General features: G+C 38.3%; 1 protein-coding gene across 4 annotated transcripts in view; it reads right to left on the bottom strand.

The window, feature by feature from the left end:
• The window catches only part of FARP1 (FERM, ARH/RhoGEF and pleckstrin domain protein 1), a 180,583-nt gene that overhangs the window by 138,418 nt on the left and 22,906 nt on the right, over positions 1-19,259 (bottom strand). For 3 of the 4 annotated variants that reach the window (XM_039335738.1, XM_039335736.1, XM_039335737.1), the window contains exon 3: positions 8,045-8,155. The exons of the other annotated variant lie outside the window; for it this stretch is intronic. In XM_039335738.1, coding sequence (XP_039191672.1) covers positions 8,045-8,155 — 111 coding nt within the window. The remainder of the gene's footprint in view (positions 1-8,044; positions 8,156-19,259) is intronic. 4 annotated transcript variants of the gene reach the window in all.

Below are 19,259 nucleotides of genomic sequence, written 5' to 3'. Positions count from 1 at the left end.
CAGAACTGCTCAAGGGTATTTAATTATTTTTATGAATTAAGATCCTTCTTTAGCAGAGTTCTCAATATTGGAGAAAACAAATCAACTCCACTGAATCTAGAGTAGAGTACTTATACAAATCCCTCCCTAAAATTGGAATTCCTTTTATTGTATTGTATTGAATATATTAATTAAATTAATCTATCATTTTATGCTTTAACCAAAACATTTGGTTTGGATTCTCAGAAATTTATCTAGATACTTTGAGATTCTTCACTACTTACATAATTTAAATAATTGAGTTGTTTTATTAAATTGTTTTAATACATTTATTTTGACTTATTAATTTTATTAATTATTAAATTATTTAAAGAATTAAAGAATTCTTAAATACATTCAATGACTTTATTAGCACAATTTAATCAAGGTAAGAACTTGTTTGGGTTACTATAGGAAAAGAAACTTCTTGGCAGTAATCACTTTTATACAGATCTATAGTTAAAAAGAGAATAGTTTAAAAAGAACTATGGTACTCCATGACATTATTGTGGATGGATTAATCGTGCAATTCAATGTACCAACTTCCTGACTTCAGTTGCTACTTCAGGACCCAGTGCACTAAAAGTTTTGTGCTTCCATGTAAGCAATTGGTCCCTTAAAACAATGGTCCCCAATCTTTGTGGTTTGGCAGCCTGGTTGTTGGGGGGGGGAGAGGGGAACTGGGCTGCACAAGCGGCGGGCTGGTGTGCACTTGCAGCTCGCGCATGAGTGCCCACCAGCCCAACACTTGCGCAAGTTGAGCTGAGTGCACATGTATGCATGCTCCGGCCAGCCACTCATGCGGTCTAATTCCAAAAAGGCCATGGCCCGGTAGTAGGCTGAAGCCCAGGGGTTGAAGACCCCTCCCTTAAAATGTTTCTCAGCTTGACCAATTTTAAAATGTGTTGATGCTGGCTGGACAATTCTGGCAGTTGGTCTACATGGTTTAAATTTGCTGAAGTTGAGAAACACTGCATTAGAACGCCCAAAGATGTGATACAAGAGCTCTATGTAATATACTGATGGTGCAAAAAAAGCAACTGGATTAGAAAAATTATTTAGGTTGCACAAATCCAGACAACCTTTAGATGACATCAAACATCATTATGAGGTGTTAGTCATGTAACAATAAGACCATTTTAAAAAAATACCTTTTAACTTTCTATATATAGACCCAGAACTTTTAAAATATATTTCTCTAATATGTATTAGTTCTCTTTCAATAAGCTATCTCTTTGAAAACATCAGTGGCATTCATTTCCACATGTTCAACAGGCACTATGCTATTTAAAATGTGTGCCTGAGTTTTTATGCACAAAAATGTAAGTGGCTCAAGTGAAATGATTGAAAGAAATTACCTTTGTTGTTTTCTGACTAATGCCGGTTTACAACTACTTATTCCCCCTCATCTGCAGTTCAGATGCCCCATATTTAAATAACAAGAAAGTATAGGAAAGAAGTACCAGCCAATCGTGGTTCACACAAGCGTGAGATAAAAGAACTGATTGAGATCTTTGGAGATCTTATCCATATGAAAATGTAAAAGTGTTTCCAGGTATAATTTATTTAAAAATCACATAAGATGAAATGCTGTGAATTAACCCTATGAAACAGTGCTGACATTTTCAATATTTATTTGCTAATCCAACAGAAAATTTCAGTCAGATTCTTAAAAAAAACTTGTTAAATACAAGCAGTTGTTCTTATCAAACTTTGATATAAATAGAATTGATACAAAAGCATGAATTCCAAAAACTGCTGAGAATTCACAATTCTGCTTTGCTGCTAGGATTGATCTCTCTGCAGCTAACTGGCTGCCTAGAGCAGGGGTCCCTAATCCCTGGTCTGTGGACCAGTACTGGTCTGTGGCATGCCAGCAACTGGTACGCACAAACAAGCAAAGCCCTATCTGTTGGATGCAGGCAGCACACAAAACCAAGCACCTTCCGGTCTGTGGAAAAACCTCTCTCCATGGAACCGGTCCCTGGTGCCCAAAAGGTTGGAGATCTCTGGCCTAGAGGATTCCTAGGGTTAACAAATAAACAAACATGAAATAGAAATAATTCAACCATCTGTAGGACAATATGAATTCTAAAGGATGGACAGTCAAAGAACAGATTTATTGAGGAAATTGGGCAGCAAGAAAACCAAATATGATTGTACAACAACAGCTTTCCAGTATTTTGTCATTTCATCATTGAGTGTATTAAAAACTTTGCTATATCTGCAGTGTAGTGTCATTTTGGAATATGAACAAATTTATTTATTTTCAAGAGGAGAACAAAATAATAATAGCTAGCTGGGAATTCTGGAAATTGTACTTCCAATAAAAAACACCAAAATATTATTAACCCCCAAAATATTCTTCTTACATAACAATGTAATCTAAGAACTTTTTAAAAAAAGCAATTGTTGCTTTGGAAATAAAAGGAAAGTGCTTGCACTTTCTAATTGGCAATACACACACACACACACACACACAGACATACACACATATGTACTTTCTAATTCATATTTCCCTTCAGGCAAGGTTGTTCAAACTTTGAATAATCAATATAACAACAATAACCACCCACCTTCTGGGATTTTCCTTCAGTCTAGCTTCCCTTGTTGGTGTCTCACTGAAGTATTAAACATGCCTGATCCTTCTTAGCTTTTCAGCTCAGATGTTGCCATCTCAGATGAAACCCACAGTAAAAGCTTCTGATTAACTCCATTGATGTCTTCAGCAAATGAATGTGTGCAGTGGTATTAATATGCCAACCCTTCCATTGTGTTTTTGCACCTTGACATACAGCAAAATTTTACTCAGCATGGGTAGTAGTTAAACAAATCATTGTTTGTCAGTTGTCTCAGAAATAAAACACAATGTAATAATAATCTGCCTGCTTTCTTCATCATGATGTGACCATAGCATGACATAATTAAGATCAATATGCCATCAAATCAAATTTAAGTAGTGGTTACTAAAAGACAAGTGGCAAATCTTAATTTCTGCAGCTTTTATTTACAATATTTCTACTCCTATTACAAAACAACTAATAAATGCCAGTGATATTAATGTCTTATTAATCTGTCACAGAGATTCATGACATAATGGCAAGATTTAAGCTTCATGTTAAACAATCATTTAACCTTACCATAACTGGCTGGATTTACACATTTAATCATAAACTATGGCATGGACACAATAGCAGATTTATACAGGGTACAGAGCCAAACCCAGACAAGCCACATTATGGCTTTAAAAATCAAAACAGAGCTAAATTCAAGAGGCAAGAGTCCACTGTTTGTTGAATAAGCCATAGAGGTCTAACACATATATAGCCAAGTCATAATTGATGGGTCCATAAACAGACAAAGTTCACATTATGGTTTTGTATCATGAATGCACCAAAATACTCTTAACATAACAGCATAATGCAATATTAATGATGCTTAACATGAAAGTATTTTTAACATATGCTTAACATGATGGCTCTTACATCTAACTCACTAAAATTAATTTATTTCAAAAGATTAATTAGTTTAATTATGTTATTTATTTTAATAAGACAATGACATACAACATTTTAGCTAAGGCAAGATGATAAGTCTTGGAAGAAAAACTGACTGATTTCTCAACTGCAGTAGTCCTGTTCTTGGTATTAAAAACAGAAGCAACCATTGGCAGTAGTCTGTACTTTTAGATGAAAGATACATAACCTGATGCCTTCCAGATGCTATGGTTGAATTTCCATTAGTCTTAGCCAATAGCAACTGATTGTAGGAACTTTTGTGGAAAACAGGTGGAGGGCATCAGATTATAAATATCGCAGCTCAAAGCTAATCAATGATGTAAACTTTCTTGAAATAAGACAGACATCTATCATCACTGGCATTTCAATCATGTTCTTGTGCAATAGAATTCCAAAAACTTGGTTTATAAACTTAAAATAAGTAAAATAATTATATCAGGTGAGTTTAACTCAGCAATGTGGAAGCTATGTGGATACACATCTCCTATCTCCCTCTCATGTAACTGTTATGCGAATTAATACTAATTTTGAATTTGAAGTTAAAATATAATTAATTAGGTACTGCTAATAGGAATACTCCCTATTTGTCACACTGAACATTACAATCTGGCAACAACTTTTACAACTGGAGGTGATGGGTAAAATAAGGCTATCAGATAGCCTTCTGGGAACTTTAGGACAAGGGTGTGAGATCCAAGAAATGTGAGACCCCAAGAGAAAACATCTAAAAGCAAAATGAAGGAATTTTTCAAAATGGAATTTCTCTGGCTAAAACTACTTGCCATACCAGTCCTAAGGAGGAAATGCATAGAAGCCTTGAAGGAGGGGCATGGCGAGCTATAATGTAACAGGAAAATGAGAGTCCAAAAGGATTTATTTATATAAGCACAAACTCTGCTTGCAAGCCTATTGGCAGATGGAGAAGAGCATTTCAGTCCTTGTGCAAAGGGGATGCAAAGTTTTGCACCTGAATAAACAATTTTCTGCATGACAAACTGCATGCTGCTATCATTTGAGTTCAGGGTCCATTGTGGTGGTGGCAAGAAGATACAACCAAACCTTATGATCCTCCTGTTTTCTCAACTCAAATATGCATTTTCCTGAGTCTGTGAGAGAGCAATTTGAGCCCTGAAAAAGATGCAGTGCTGTGCTCTTGCAAGATCTGAAGTACTGTTGACAGCTGCAGAACTGAATCCTTCACACCTCGAGACAGAATATGAGCTTCTTCCAAAATACAAAATGCCAGCAAACACATGCTACAAGCAATGTCCAGATCATCCTTGCTGGTCTGAAAAGTTAAGGATTACTTCTTTGGTTCTTTGCAGTTAAAATAAATTAATCCAACCTTTGCCTTAGTTTGTTGTCTCCTACTTGACTGAAGGAATGAGCTATGAAACAGGGTTATTTTTACCACCTGCAGAAGCTAAAAAAAGACTGCTGTTCTGGGTCTTCTTTTGCCACAAAAGATGCTAACTTCCACATGCAAAATCTAACAGGATGCATTAATCTCTTTTAATAGCCTGTGTGAAATCTTTGGTTTTGTTTCCTCACTAAATGTTTCATAACTCTGTGGGAAAGAGAGAGGATCTTCCTGAAACAAAACAGCAGCGATATTTTAATCTTCCAGGTTAAATAAAGTAAGTTGTTAGAGTTATAAAAATAAAATACCAATTTGAGGAAGGCAAGGGCTGGAATCAAATAAAACTGAGCAAAATTTAATAGGTTTCATCTCTGAACATACTCTAGGTCAGGCATGTCAAAATCAAGGCCCATAGGCCAGATTCAGCCTCTTATGGGTTTAGATCTAGCCTGCGGAGTCACCCTGGAGACTGTGAGGGGCGGGCCCTCACCGTCTCAGCCCTGCCCCACCCCTTGGGCATGCACAAAGGAGGCAGCGAGCACACAGGGGCTGGCAGTGCCCAGCAGCAGCTGCAGCTCCTTGGCCTCTCAGCCACTCCTTGGCCAGCTGCAATGGCCTGCTGGATGTGAGCCTGGGATATGCAATAAGCAGCACTTGGCCCTGCCCCCCTTGCACTGCACCTCGGGGTCCCGCTGCCAGGCCTGCCCCACCACCGCAAGGCTCCTCTGGTGGACGAGTCTTTGGTGCTTACCTTGATCTTGCCTTCCTCCACTAAAGACTTCAGCTGCACCAAGTGAGCGACGTCGAGCCAGCCACGCCAAGCTGGCCACGCCCACTCAGCCATGCCCACTTGGCCCTTTGAGGGCAACCATAATGCTGATGCGGGCTTCAATGAAATTGAGTTTGACACCCCTGCTCTAGCTTCTAACTAAACATCAGATATAATATCTATTATGACTTTCACATTTAAATATTTTTTTAAAAAATATGCCAGTGGTGGCGAACCTATGGCATGCATGCCAGAGGTGGCACCTGGAGCCTTCTCTTTGGGCATGTGTGCCGTTGCCCCAGCCCCACCTACCCCCACGGCCCCCTCTTCACCAGCAACCCCCTTGGAGGAGAGTCGCCCCCGGGTGCACCCGCACGGAGCAGTGCAGCCAAGGACATAGCTGAGCAGCAGGGCCAAGACTCCACCCTTGTGCCCCATAGCATGCAGATGATGCTGCGGGGTATGGGCGGAGGCATGGCTGCCATGGCGCCATGGCGCTGCAGGGCTGCCATGGCGATCTGCTGCAGGCCATGGAGGCGGTGCGTGACCCTGCAGGTGGGCAGGGAAGGGGGTGGAGCAGGCAGGGTGGGAGGCGGAGTGGGGGTGGGAGGCTATTTTGGGGCACTCGGTCTCTAAAAGGTTCGCCCTCACTGAAATATGCTATTCTTAATTCTTATAAAGCAGGACAAGAACAAGGACTCTATAATTTTATTAGCTTTAGTTCCTTCCTTGAAGCTCAAAATGAAGAAGTCTGTTTTTCCTGAAAAATCATAGAGGTCCTTGGAATTTATCCGGTGCTGTCATTTCTTGCTGTATTCTCCCATCAGATATCCTACAATTGCTATTCTAATCTAATTTCTTTTTTCCACTGAGAGTATGAATACACTTAAAGTGGGGGGGGATGGTGAGCAAAATGCTCAAGGGAAGTATTTCCATTGCTTGAATTCCTTAAGCCTTACCTTTTAAAAGTGAGATTGTAAATCTTTTGCTTCCTAAGGTTCCAGGAAGTAAGTAATGTTGAAGGAACTAAAATATTAATAGAATCGGGGAGGCTGGGAACAAGATGAAATCAAGTTCAGCAATTTGTCAGAGGATGGCTTTTGACTGAGAGGATTCCATGGTACTGTAAAACCAATGCTAGTTTTTTGTATATCTCACTTGTTTCCTTGCCAGTATTTGGCAGAAAGCTATACTAATGCCAGGCACAAAAGACCAGGTTCACACATGATTTATTGCTATAGTCTTTGCACAAAAATCTTCTTAACTCACGGTCAGACCCTGCTTAGAGTTAGAATAAGGGTCAACAGCACTCAAGGAGAGTTGGACTTAGTCTGCTTGTAGCTACTGTATGTGGGGATTCTAGGCTGAGTCCTCTTTTAATTTTGCCCCAGGTTCTGCCACTCCTTCTCCCACATCAATTAATATAAAGCAGTTTGCCACTCAATTTCAGCAAAATGATTTGGGTTGTTTATGCCATCTCATCTTCCACAAAACTTGCAAGTCTCATGCTGGTTAAATATTAATACATCACAGCATGGAAAGATGGGCACATTCTGATTCAATCAAACAAATAAATCTCAGCTGACAAAAATATTGCATTCCTTTTAACCTAGAATGAATTCCTGATTTTAAAAGAGTTAAAGTTTTCTTAACAATTTTTGTTTTTTATTCCATAGCAGAATGGGCATTTAAAATAAACAAAACTGATTATTGACATTAATATCATTAAAATCAGGGAGTATTTTAAATGTTTTTTCTTCCCTTTCTCTACCTTTCACTGTCCTTTCAATCCAAATACTTTCAGGCAGTTCAAATTTCAAAGCAGTTGAAAAAATTGTTCATTGGATAGTTTGACCAGAACTGGCATAGCAAGAATCTACTTCCTTAACCTGACTAGTCTTAAATTTACTGCTTGGTAAATCTCTATGCAAGTCCACCAAAGATCCAGTATTTTTACAATATTACAGACCTTTAATGGCTTCTTTCATGTTTTTAAAAATGTTCTGTTTCTTTTGTTAGCATGATCCTGTCAATTATATACATAAATTCTAACTGAACTTTACCCAGCAATGCTTAACAAGGTATATTCACAATTTGCTTGTTTAATTTCATTAATACACTCATAAAATAACAATGCAGATAAACAAATGTATCTTTCCTTCAATAGTGGAAAATAATGTTGACAGTTCTTAGTCATCAGTATTTAAGTAAACATTAATAGTTTAAAAATTACTTGTTTGTTTAGAGCAGGAAAGATATAAATGAACACCTGTATTTATATGCAATCATCCTCAAATGACACCAAAAAAGGGAAAAAAGATTGCATGGGAAATGTCATAACCTTGCATAGACAACAAAATAATAATTTGAGTTACTCACACAAGACTCGAATGCACATCTTTTCAATATGAGACCTTTTGTCCATGCCTTTATACTCCTACGGCAAATCCATCCATCCTTTTTATCATCCCCTTCACCATTTTCTCTTGTCTAGATAACAACCGAAAGTTTGCAAAGATGGATAAAATCTCAATCTTGTATTAGCATCAGTTATACAAACAAAGGTCATACACAACAGCCAACTGAACTGCAAAAATCTGAAAAGAGGATAGGGACAGGATTTCTATAGAGAGAGATCCTGACCCTCTTTTTCTTCCTTTGACTTGAGGGATTATTTGAAACTCTCTGGAATGCAGGAGGAGTCTGTTCCTTTTCTCCTTTTCTCAGGAGAAGAACAGCTTACTTGGCTTATTACCCTCCCTCCTTTCAGGTCAAGGGGGAAAGTAAGCATCTCCTCTTGTGCAGCCAATTGGCTGCCTTCAGTCCTCAGAGACTTGGCTTCATAAGCTTCCACAGCTGCAGCTGAAATACAGGGAATTTTGGCAAGACATATTTTCTTCTTCAAATGTAATTCTCAAGCCATCAAATATGGCATGACCATAAAACTAGAAAGGGAAATGAACTGTCAGAGAAGTTTTGAGGGAAAATTCATCTGAAAAGAATGAACGATAAAGACTGGACCTACTTTCACCAGCATACCAAATGCTCTTTACTTAAATCAGTCCCAATCAATATAATGACCAAAGAACCCACAGAGACTGGCTATCTGTATCCAAGATCAGATGGACTATGTCTGCTACCACAGGCTGAGATATCGTCAATATGCTGATGATACACAGGTATATGTCTCAACCCATGGTGATTTAAGTGATGTCACAACCTCCCTCTTGCAGTGCCTGGATGCTGTTAGGCTATTAAGGGCTGGATGAGGAGCAACGGGCTGAAACTGAACCCTGGCAAGATGGAATGACTCTGGGTTTGGGGCTCTTTATCCATGGACAATTGCCATCTCTGGTCTTGGATGGGGTGACACTTTCCTAGACAGACCTGGTGTGTAATCTGGATGTTCTCCTGGACTCATGACTCCTTATAACCATTGCAGCATCTCCATGTTCATGTGATCAAAATTTGGCCACTTGGCAACTGACATGTATTAATGACTGTTGAAATGTCTTGGGATCACCTTTTTCAATCTTATGACAAGCAAAGTCAATGGAGAAGCCAGATTCATTTAACAACTGTGTTACTAAACTGCAGTGATTCACTTAATAACTGTGGCAAGAAAGATTGTAAAATGGATCAAAACTCATTTAATAACTGTCTCACTTACCTTTGGGCTCATTTATGGTTGCAAGTCGGGGACTATCTGTGTGTGTGTGTGTGTGTGTGTGTGTGTGTGTGTGTGTGTGTGTGTGTGTATATATATATATATATATATATATATATATATATATATATATATATCTTTAATAATTTTGAATATAGGAATCCTAGGTATGGACGTTTAAAGTCAATCAAATAAAAATAAAGAGCTCTGGGATGTAAGATAAAAGGCTTTTTTTTATTAATTGCTGAGCTTTTGTTAACAACCTGTTAACATCATCAGAGCAAAGGGCTAAATTTAGCCCTCGAAGCACGAAGCTGAAAACACCAGCCTGAAGATGACGAATGGGACTTCGTCGAAATGTCGCCAAGACACTTCCAATTTTACGCGGGAGAAAACCCGAATAACCAAAGACCTACCTACAAAACAAATATATATATGTATATGTGTGTGTGTGTGTGATATATATATATATATATATTCAATGATGTAATCTTCGATCTCCGGGAAGAGTATACTCCAGTTATTTATTGTTAAAACAACATTTAAAAACAATAAAAACAGTTATATACAAGGTTAAAACAACTTAGCTTTCGCTGGTCCTCTGCCAGCGTCCTCAGAGTGGGGCTTAGGGGGTGGGAAAGTTCTTTTTATCCCCTCTCTTTCAAAATTAAAAATGTAGCCTACTGTAACTGTGGATATTCCAGTTCTGGTTCTGTGATTTTTTTGGTTTATGTTCTTTTCCATTTATTGTTTTAAGAGACAATTCTATCAATGTTTGCAGTAATTATTTACATTCTGCTAAAAAGGATTTCATCATGGAGATGGTCTGTGCCCAAGTGTAGGCTAGGCTATTTAGCTTCTGTTGTTTGCTAAATATGTCTGTTAAGATTAGTAATCCTAATCGTAATAATTCATTAGAATTTTCAATCGTTAATCTTCCAGTTGGAGAGTCATTTTTATTCTCAGTCTCCTTACATCACAGCATAGTCCAGTTCTTCTCTATGAAAGTGTCATTTGTTATCAATACGTAAGATTGTTGATCCATGAGGGCAAATTCTTTAACTAGGTTTCCTCCACTTTCAACCAGCTCTGTCGAAAATATACAGTAGTGCCCTAATGAACAGTCATGGAATGGCTTCACACTGTAGGGCCTCGTTTGGGGCAATTGAGCCACTGCTTAAACAAAAATTGTGATGTCCTAATCCTAGCCGAGGATAGCCACTTCTTGTGAGGGCCATTTTGAGTATTTAAATAATAACAACAATTCTCCCCCTTGTTATCAATCATTCTTCTATCCTTCTTCCATAAGTGCTCTCAGCTTTACTAGCAGGCTGCCATTAGAGAAGTTAAGTAAGTTTTGGGAGATAAGAGGCTTAGAGTTCTATCTTTAGTTTACATTGTTTGTTATCAGAATATCACACTTCTACAATAACCTAGCTTTTGGCAGTCAAACCACAGCTGATACTGAATGCTTCCCTTTTTTTTACTTATCCAATGTTTATGGTATAAAATTTTAAAACATCAGATGGTGCTTACCTATGTACAGCCTCCTGTGCCACCATCTCATAGGATAGTGGTGGTAAACCTATGGCACGTGTGCCAGAGGCGGCACTCAGAGCCCTCTCTGTGGGCACCTGTGCCATCGCCCCAGCCCTGCCTCCTCCCGCGGGCCACTCCTCAGCCCGTGCAGAGCAGCGCAGCCAAGGACATGGCAGACGGGCAGAGGGGACAAGACTGTCCTCGCGCCCTGTCACGCGCAGATGATGCTGTGGGGTGCAGGCGGAGGGCGTGGCCACCATGGCGCTGCAGGGTTGCCTGGGCAATCTGCTGTGGGCCATGGAGGCGGTGGGTGGTCCTGTGAGTGGGGGGGGCTGGGTAGGAGCGGGGTGGGGCAGAGTGGGCAGGCCAGGGGCAGGCCAGGGGGCGGGGTGGTTTTTGGGCACTCAGTCTCTAAAAGGTTCGCCATCATTGTCATAGGATGTCCTTCCTGTGATACCGTTTGTGGACCTATAGTGCAGGAACATAATTTCAGATTAATGGAAGGATTTGTCTCCCAGTTTACATCTTGAAAAAATGATCACATGGAAAGACCAACATGTTGCTCTATGCATTGTGAAGTTTTATCAGAGGTTCATTAATAAGATTAAGTAAGATAGTAGCCTTATTACCATATATCAGAATGAATGATCATGGGAGGAGGAAGTTCAAGCACGTGTAGGAGAAGAGAAGATAGAATTAAATGTGTCATCTGCTTGGAGTCATTGCATTACCACAAAAGACCCAAGTCCAGCCCCTCCTGGATTCTATTGATCCTTATCTAGCGCCAATTTAGCTTTGACCATTAGTTCACTAGATTCTTTCATTAGAGATAGCAATAATACACTCTTCTGTGGTTTGAACTCAATAAATGCTCCTGGTTATTTGCACCTGACATAATACCTCTACTTATTAAATCTATACTTCATATTCTAGGGAAAAAATAATCAGGTACTGACAGATTTTTTTAAAAAAACTTTTCTCAGTTACTGAATGCCCCTGAGGAACAAGACAGTGATGATTTTCATGGCTTTCCTAGGCTTTTTTATTGTTATAAAACAGAACAGTCTACAATGGATTCTAGTCTGAGCAAAAGAAACACTCAAACCAAACCTGAAAAACTGCCCAATCTGCCAGGATGGTTTTAGAAAAGTATATCCCAAAAGTAAATACTGGAAGAGCAGCCTGTGTCTTTTTTCTTAATATATAGAGTAAAATATACAAAAAGCACCAGATGGGATCTATTAAAGCTAAATCTTAACAACACATTTATCTGAGCAATATAGAAACAAACATCACATTCTCTATAGACTTGTAAAAGTAAAGCTTAATGTAAACAACAAACAAAAAGACTGCAACTGAATAGTCTGAACTATCTTTCAAATGTCACCATCTGATTTTTGAAAGAAAATCTTTCTCCAATTCCAGCTGGACTCGGTGGCAGTTCAGAAAGGAAGTCTTGAGAAAGACAGAAATATATAACATCAGAGCAGAAATTATTTTATTCACATATTTACAGGCCAGGGAGAAAAGGAAATCTCTGATGCAGCTGTAAACTCACAAAGTATACATTAACATTATTTCAGGTTTCATCAGAAGGAAGGGAGAAAAAGGACATACTTTGAAGCAGATAAGCACAATCCATGGGCATAAAGCTATGTCAAAGCTGGTACTGAATTTTAATAACTCCATAAACAGAACATGTTAAGCCACAATACAGTTTGATGTATTATATACAATATTTTCTCTGTTACAAGATAGCCAGTTTGGTGTAGTGGCAAAGACAGGGAACCAGAAAATGGAAGATTGTGAGTTCTAGTCCTATCTTAGACGCAAAGCCAGCTAGCTGGGTGACCCTAAGCCAGTCACTTCTGAAGGAAACCATTTCTGAAAATCATACCAGGAACTCTTTAGGAACCTGTCTAAGCCAGGGGTGTCAAACTCAATTTCATTGAGGGCCTCATTAGCATTGCGGTTGCCCTCGGGGGGCCGGGTGGGTGTGGCCAGGGTGGGTGCACTCTACTGGATGGGTGTGGATGGAGTGGGTATGGCTTACTGGGTGGGCATAGCCAGCTCTACATCGTTCGCATCAAGGGTGCCTGTGGGGGTCTGGGCAGGAGTGGACAGATCTGAGAGTCTTTGGCAGAAGGGGTGGGACCGGGGCAAGCGCCAAGGCATGGTCCATTTCTTCATTCCTCACAAAGGGTGACACTTCCCCAGCATGCACCCAGGGGGCGGAGCCGACACGGCAGGGACTGGTTCCTTGCTGTTTCTAGACGGCTTTGTGGAGCTAAGACTGAATGTGTTTCAGCACAGATGGCCACCACAAAATTGTACATTGGCTCCAGCCGGCCTGGGCCAGGGCCAGGGCCAGGGCCAACGCAGCGGAGGCCATTCCCTCACTGTTTCCAGGATGGCTTCACGGGCCACATAAAACCACTTTGCGGGCCACATCCAGCCCCTGGGCCTTGTGTTTGACATGTCTGGTCTAAGCAATCACCAGGAATTGACACTGACTCAAAGGCACAAAAAATAAAATATTCAGAATACTCATAACTGGATAGGATTTCAAAATTCCCATGCTGGATAGTTCAGTGTTTGATCATATATTATACAAGTTGTCACAACTTCATGAATTACATTGCTGGATATTATCTGGATGACCAAGCTAGTTCCACATTTTGCCTCCATTAAACAGTAGCCAGAAGCTGTTTCCTATCAGTAACAGATAATCAGAATGGACCACTTCCATTCCATGTTAATAATTATTGTCAATTTTTATTATCATGGCCATGGGTAATTCTTATTGTCAAACATCTTGTAAATCTAAAGAGAAGAAACGTTCTGTTTATAGAACATCACTGCTTCTTTTTCATGAGGTGGTGCGAGAAAGGAAGTAAGAAACAAGGAAAGAAGCATAATTTATTTCATGTCATTTTTCTTTCCAAGAGCTGAAGGCAATGTGTGCTATACTACCCCTCACCAGAGAATGTTTGAGCATGCTACGTGGTAGAAACTACTCAGAGAAGTAGCTAAGTGACAATGTAAACTTCAACCTTTATTTTCCTGGTCCTAGTATAAAGTCAAACCACCTTCAGATTTAGCATGACTCCTTGTGATTTATATGGAGAAATCCATGTAATTTTTTTACGGTGATACAGAGATGATTGACCAGTGTCATCTTCAAGAATTCTTGTTCAGACTGTCAAGCCCACAGTCCTGGATTTCTTCCTTCCAAATACTAACCTGGCCTAGCTTTCTGGATTAGCCAAGATTGGCTAGGTGCTGCTATCTAGCTGGACTATGTCTCCTTTGAATTGGTTTCTTGGACTCTTCATGTCCATGTAATTTCATTGTCAGCAACATGAAAGTGGGTTACCACTGCCTTCTTCCAGGGTATTTTCCAACTTCCTTAATAAGGGACAACCCCATTTACATTCCAAGCCTAAATGATACATTAAGTAGTACACCTGACCCAGTCTCAATTTACCAAATTATGGTTCCATATATTCTTTCTGCATTCTCAACCAGAATCTCATTCCCTTCTCATTTATTTTCTACTTAAGTGACTCCAATAATAGATTCACTCAGTGAAAAAATAAATAAAATGATGAACTGCTTGATCTTTCTGCCTTTCCCCTTCCCTTAAAGCAGGCATGTCAAATTCACGATATCATGTGACATTGTGTGATGTATTGGGACTTTTTCCCCATTGTCGGCAATGGGGTGGGCGCGGTTTTGGCGTGACACATCCGGCCTGTGGGCCAGCAGTTTGACATGCCTGCCTTAAAGGGTTCCATTCTGTCTGCTCTGGCAAATAAGTGAGTACTGAATTGCTTTTATCTGGGATTAATCTAAATAAAACTTATAGTTTCTCATTATTCTCAGCATCAACAAAAGAATATACACAATGGCATCACCATGATTATTTTACATTTATGTTACACCATCAATCCCCGGTCTAACTCAACCCAGAATTCCTCTTTATATAACTAGCTGGTTGGGAGAATAGTTCAGCACCCTAAAACTGAAAGCAACCACTTGTCTGCGCTATTAATACTTTTTTTAGATACGTCCTTCCCCCACAATTCAGCATGTTTCTAAAAAGTGTTTTGTAGAGGAAACAAATATACTTTGCCAATTTTCCAAACCTTGCTTTGGTCTTTGGGACAGAAAGGAATTTACTGGAATGATCTGAATCAACTAGCATATCAAATAATTTGTACTTATTTTGTAACTTGTCATAACTTAAATAAGGACTGGAGATTTTAAATCTTAGAAATACTGAGTGATTGTTAAATGCCGCTGGTTATACTGACAACCAAGAGCAGTAGTGAAAACTGAAAAAACATACAGGGTCTACACTCTATAAAAGTGGTTCTCAACCTGTGGGTCGGGACCCCATTTGGGGTCGAAAGACCATTTCACAGGGTTCGCCAAACAACACAGTCCGCCATTTTTCCCCCTTTTCCTTAGCTGTGCTACTCCTTTTTATTCTATTGGCTTTTGAAAGCCAATAGAATAGACTCTCTTGAATAGAGTCTAATTCTATTGGCTTTCAAAAGCCAATAGGAATTGTCCAGACTGTCTCTGCCCTGCTGAGCCCGCCAAAAGTCCCATTCTGCAAACGGTGCTGTACCAGTTGAGTAGTCCTCGACTTACGACCGGTTGAGTAGTCCTCGACATACGAGCGGTTGGGGGTCGCGGCATTAAAAAGGTTGAGAACCACTGCTCTATAAACACAAAGACCCTCCCCCACAAAATATAACATTTATACAGATAGTTGCTGCTTAGTGACTGCCTTGTTTAGTGACCATTCAAAGTTATGATGATGCTAAAAAACAACTTAGCAACCAGTCCTCATATTTATGACTTTCACAGCAGGTATTTTCAACTCATAACAAGATGTCCTCAAAGAATTCACCTATTCATCTGAAGAAAGTAGCAAGGAGTGAATAAAAATTGAAGTAAAATCATTTTCATTTAGCAACCGCTTCACTTAACTACTAAGTTGTCGGTCCCAGTTGCAGTCACTAAATGAAGTTTTCAAATAATAAAGTGACCAACTTTGTTACAATGAAAAGGAGGACACAAATAAATTGAAGAAAAAAATATCGTAAATAAAAGAAACATTTTATTCATTGCAACAATAATACAGACAACTTGCATGTGCATAGTCTGCCAGGTGTTTTGGCGTACTCAGCAGCAATTCCTATTGGCTTTCGAAAGCCAATAGCGGGAGTAGCACAGCTCATGCAAAAGTTGAACAAAAAAACCATCAAAAAAAGGTGCCAGAACGCCGTTCTGAGCGTTCTATGAGAAGGAAAAAAAAGCTCTGCAGATTAGTCTACAAATATCGAAAAGGAGGACATGTAGGAGGACACTTTTTGAGGGAGGACAGAACTTACAAAAGGAGGACTGTCCTCCCTAAAGGAGGATGGTTGGTCACCTTACAAATAATATAACACAATATAGGGTTATAAAACATGTTTATATACAGCATACTAAAAAATTTACAAAAGGTGAAACCAAGATTATACCGAGAAGACTAAAACAAATATCCAGGAATATATAAATGTTGCTGATTTGCCAGAATGTGACCCAATATTATTATTTAGCCCTGAGCAAGCTTAGTTACACTGCAGCCATTTCCAAATACTATGTGGAATTTAAAAAGACTGAACAGGGGAAAATTCTCTATCTAGATGCAGGATCCAGCATAACATAGATTAAAAAATAATCAAGAAGGAAAAAGTAATTCTAATAATAATTATTCAAATAATAGGAATAGTATCTATAATTCATGTAAACCAATTCCATTTTACAAACTTCATGAGAAATATGTGGATCAAGAAAAAAGAAAACCAAACAACAGAATCAATGGAATAAATCCATGTAAATGAGTAAGATACAAGCTCTTATGATGAAGGGGACAGATTAGAAAATTTTAAAACAGCAGCTATTATTTTGTCAGATAATTTTATGCATGTTATTCTATTTGGCATTAAGAAGCTAACTGGCACAAATTTCAACCTAACATTTGCTATTTGTACCATAATACTGATATTGTTTGTGAATAATGCTGACAATAAAAATCTACTTGTCTGTTACAGTTTACTTAGCTACCATTTTTATCATCTGCAGCATATATACAAAATTATCTACAATCTCTTGTGCAAGATATATCCTAAGATATGGATATCATTTGACATCTTAATGTAAATGGGAACAATAATTTATCCATAGTAGTAGTTAGAGCCATCATAAAAGAAAATCAGAGGAGATAACAACAGAAAATTATTGACACCTTTTACACATCAGTTCTGAAATGCATATCCCTGACCATAAAATTATTTAAAACAATGCTGCCATATCTAGTGAAGCTAAACAATCAAATCTCTCAATACTGCATGTTTTTTAACTGACATTTTAAAAGATAAGGCATAAATTCTCTGCATTTTAAGTAAAACAATTAACTTTTAGTGAAAAATCAATCTTTAAAGAAAATCTATTATGTCATTCTAAGAAGAATTAATAGTAACATAATCCTTGTAATAAACAGGAAAAAATATCATTGATTTTATTCTTAATTTCATAGGCCAAACTTGTTCTCAGGTCTGCTTTCATAATTATTTTAATGTTTGATCTATTGGGAGAATATGAATAGTATTCTTTCAGGTGTGGTGAAGAAAAGCCAAAGATAAACAAAAGTGGAACCTGACTTACTGTTCACTTCTAAAGTTAGAGTGAGAATCAATTTACACCACAATGAAACAGGAATAGAAAGTTTAAAAGATTGCTTCATGGGTTTTTCACAAAATTTTGCTTGATAGTTTTGCCAGATTTAGAGTTTCAAGCTTGACAGGGCAGGTAAAGGATAAGAAGTGAGTAAAACTGCATGAAAAAAACTACTGAGCCATAGGTAAATAGCTATCATAATATCTGACAGAAACAAAGATGACATCAAAATAACTTAACACTCCTGATGTCTCATGCTCAACCATGTACTTAAGCTTTCTAAGTTTATTTCAATAAATTTAGAAAATATCCTTCTTTCAACGGCACTGTCAGGTTGGCATACAATATAAGAGTTGATACACTGGAAGTGATACAAGCAAAGAAGATTTTTAAAATCCATATGGAGAGTTACTAAAAATGAAACCAGGAAAAACATGTTTGAACACTTGGTGATGGAGAACCTTAATGTGATACTAAAAGGACAGATTTGTTACAGATGTGCATCCCAAAGAAGGCAATTTGTCCCTGAAGCACTTATTTATAGGAACTGAGGATTGAGGAGTTTTTTTCCCCTCTAAAATTAACTCAAAATCTTTGTCTACTGCTATAAAAGCTTAACTTGATTCTATTTTCACTCTTACTACAGGAACTTTAAAAGGGATTTATCATCATAAATCATGACATACTTATCAGATCTAGGGGTTTCCTACATACTAGAATGGCATCTCATCTGATATTGATGTCAGCAGCCAGACATAAATCAATCCTATCTGTGGCTTCTTCTCCCACCCATCTCCCTAGTCTGGCTTAAAAGAAGCACAAGAATTAGTCCTTAAGGGATACTATCAAGAAGAAGGGATGCAGCACCATGGGAGAGACACACTGTAGTGGAAGAGCATCTAGAAACTCCCGTCCCAAACCACATTTCTTGTCTGATTAAAAATACTGATCTAGTTCTGAGAATTAATTCTCAGCCAGTTCATGTTGGAACCTAAAGACTTTTTCCATTATATGCTATTGCTCAGGATGACAAAATGCAGGAGATTCTTTATGAATAATAAAAAAAAACCTTCTCCACTTATAGGTCAGAGAGAATGTATTTATGAGGAACCAATCAAGGTACAAGCAATACAGCCTTTCTACTAATGACAACTGTTGACTTTTGCTTGACTAATGTAGGAACATAATGAAGTTAGTGTCCTTATGAACGCTGGATGACAATGGATCAAATAACATCAATATATCAGCTACTGTTTTTTTTTACAGATGCTTGTTTGAGCATAAAATTTAATTAATTGAGACTGAGATTAAAGTGTAACATCTAATGACATAATGGACCATAAAGCTAACATCTTAAAAATGCTAATAAGTTTTGTAATATGACAACATTATTACCAAAGCTGAACTTGTTTAAAACAGATATAAAATCTGTTAGTTCTTTCTTGATTAATTCTGCATGGCTCAGCAATTATCACAGGGATGCTTTTTCTTTAACTGAGCATGTAAAAGAACACATCTTAGTAATTCAGAAACCACACTCATATAGATAATATGCATCTTAATCAAAGTTGGCCCTAACGTCCCAAACACAAAGTTTTACATTTATTTTTTAAGGCTATATTATCTCACAGATCTATTGTAGGTTTTTCAAGA

This window comes from Crotalus tigris, unplaced genomic scaffold (genome assembly GCF_016545835.1).
Source record: "Crotalus tigris isolate CLP2741 ecotype Arizona unplaced genomic scaffold, ASM1654583v1 scf7180000017658.5313226, whole genome shotgun sequence".
NCBI classification, from domain to species: Eukaryota; Metazoa; Chordata; class Lepidosauria; order Squamata; family Viperidae; genus Crotalus; species Crotalus tigris.
Note: the sequence above shows the minus strand (reverse complement) of the source record. Positions and strands in the feature narration are given on the sequence as shown.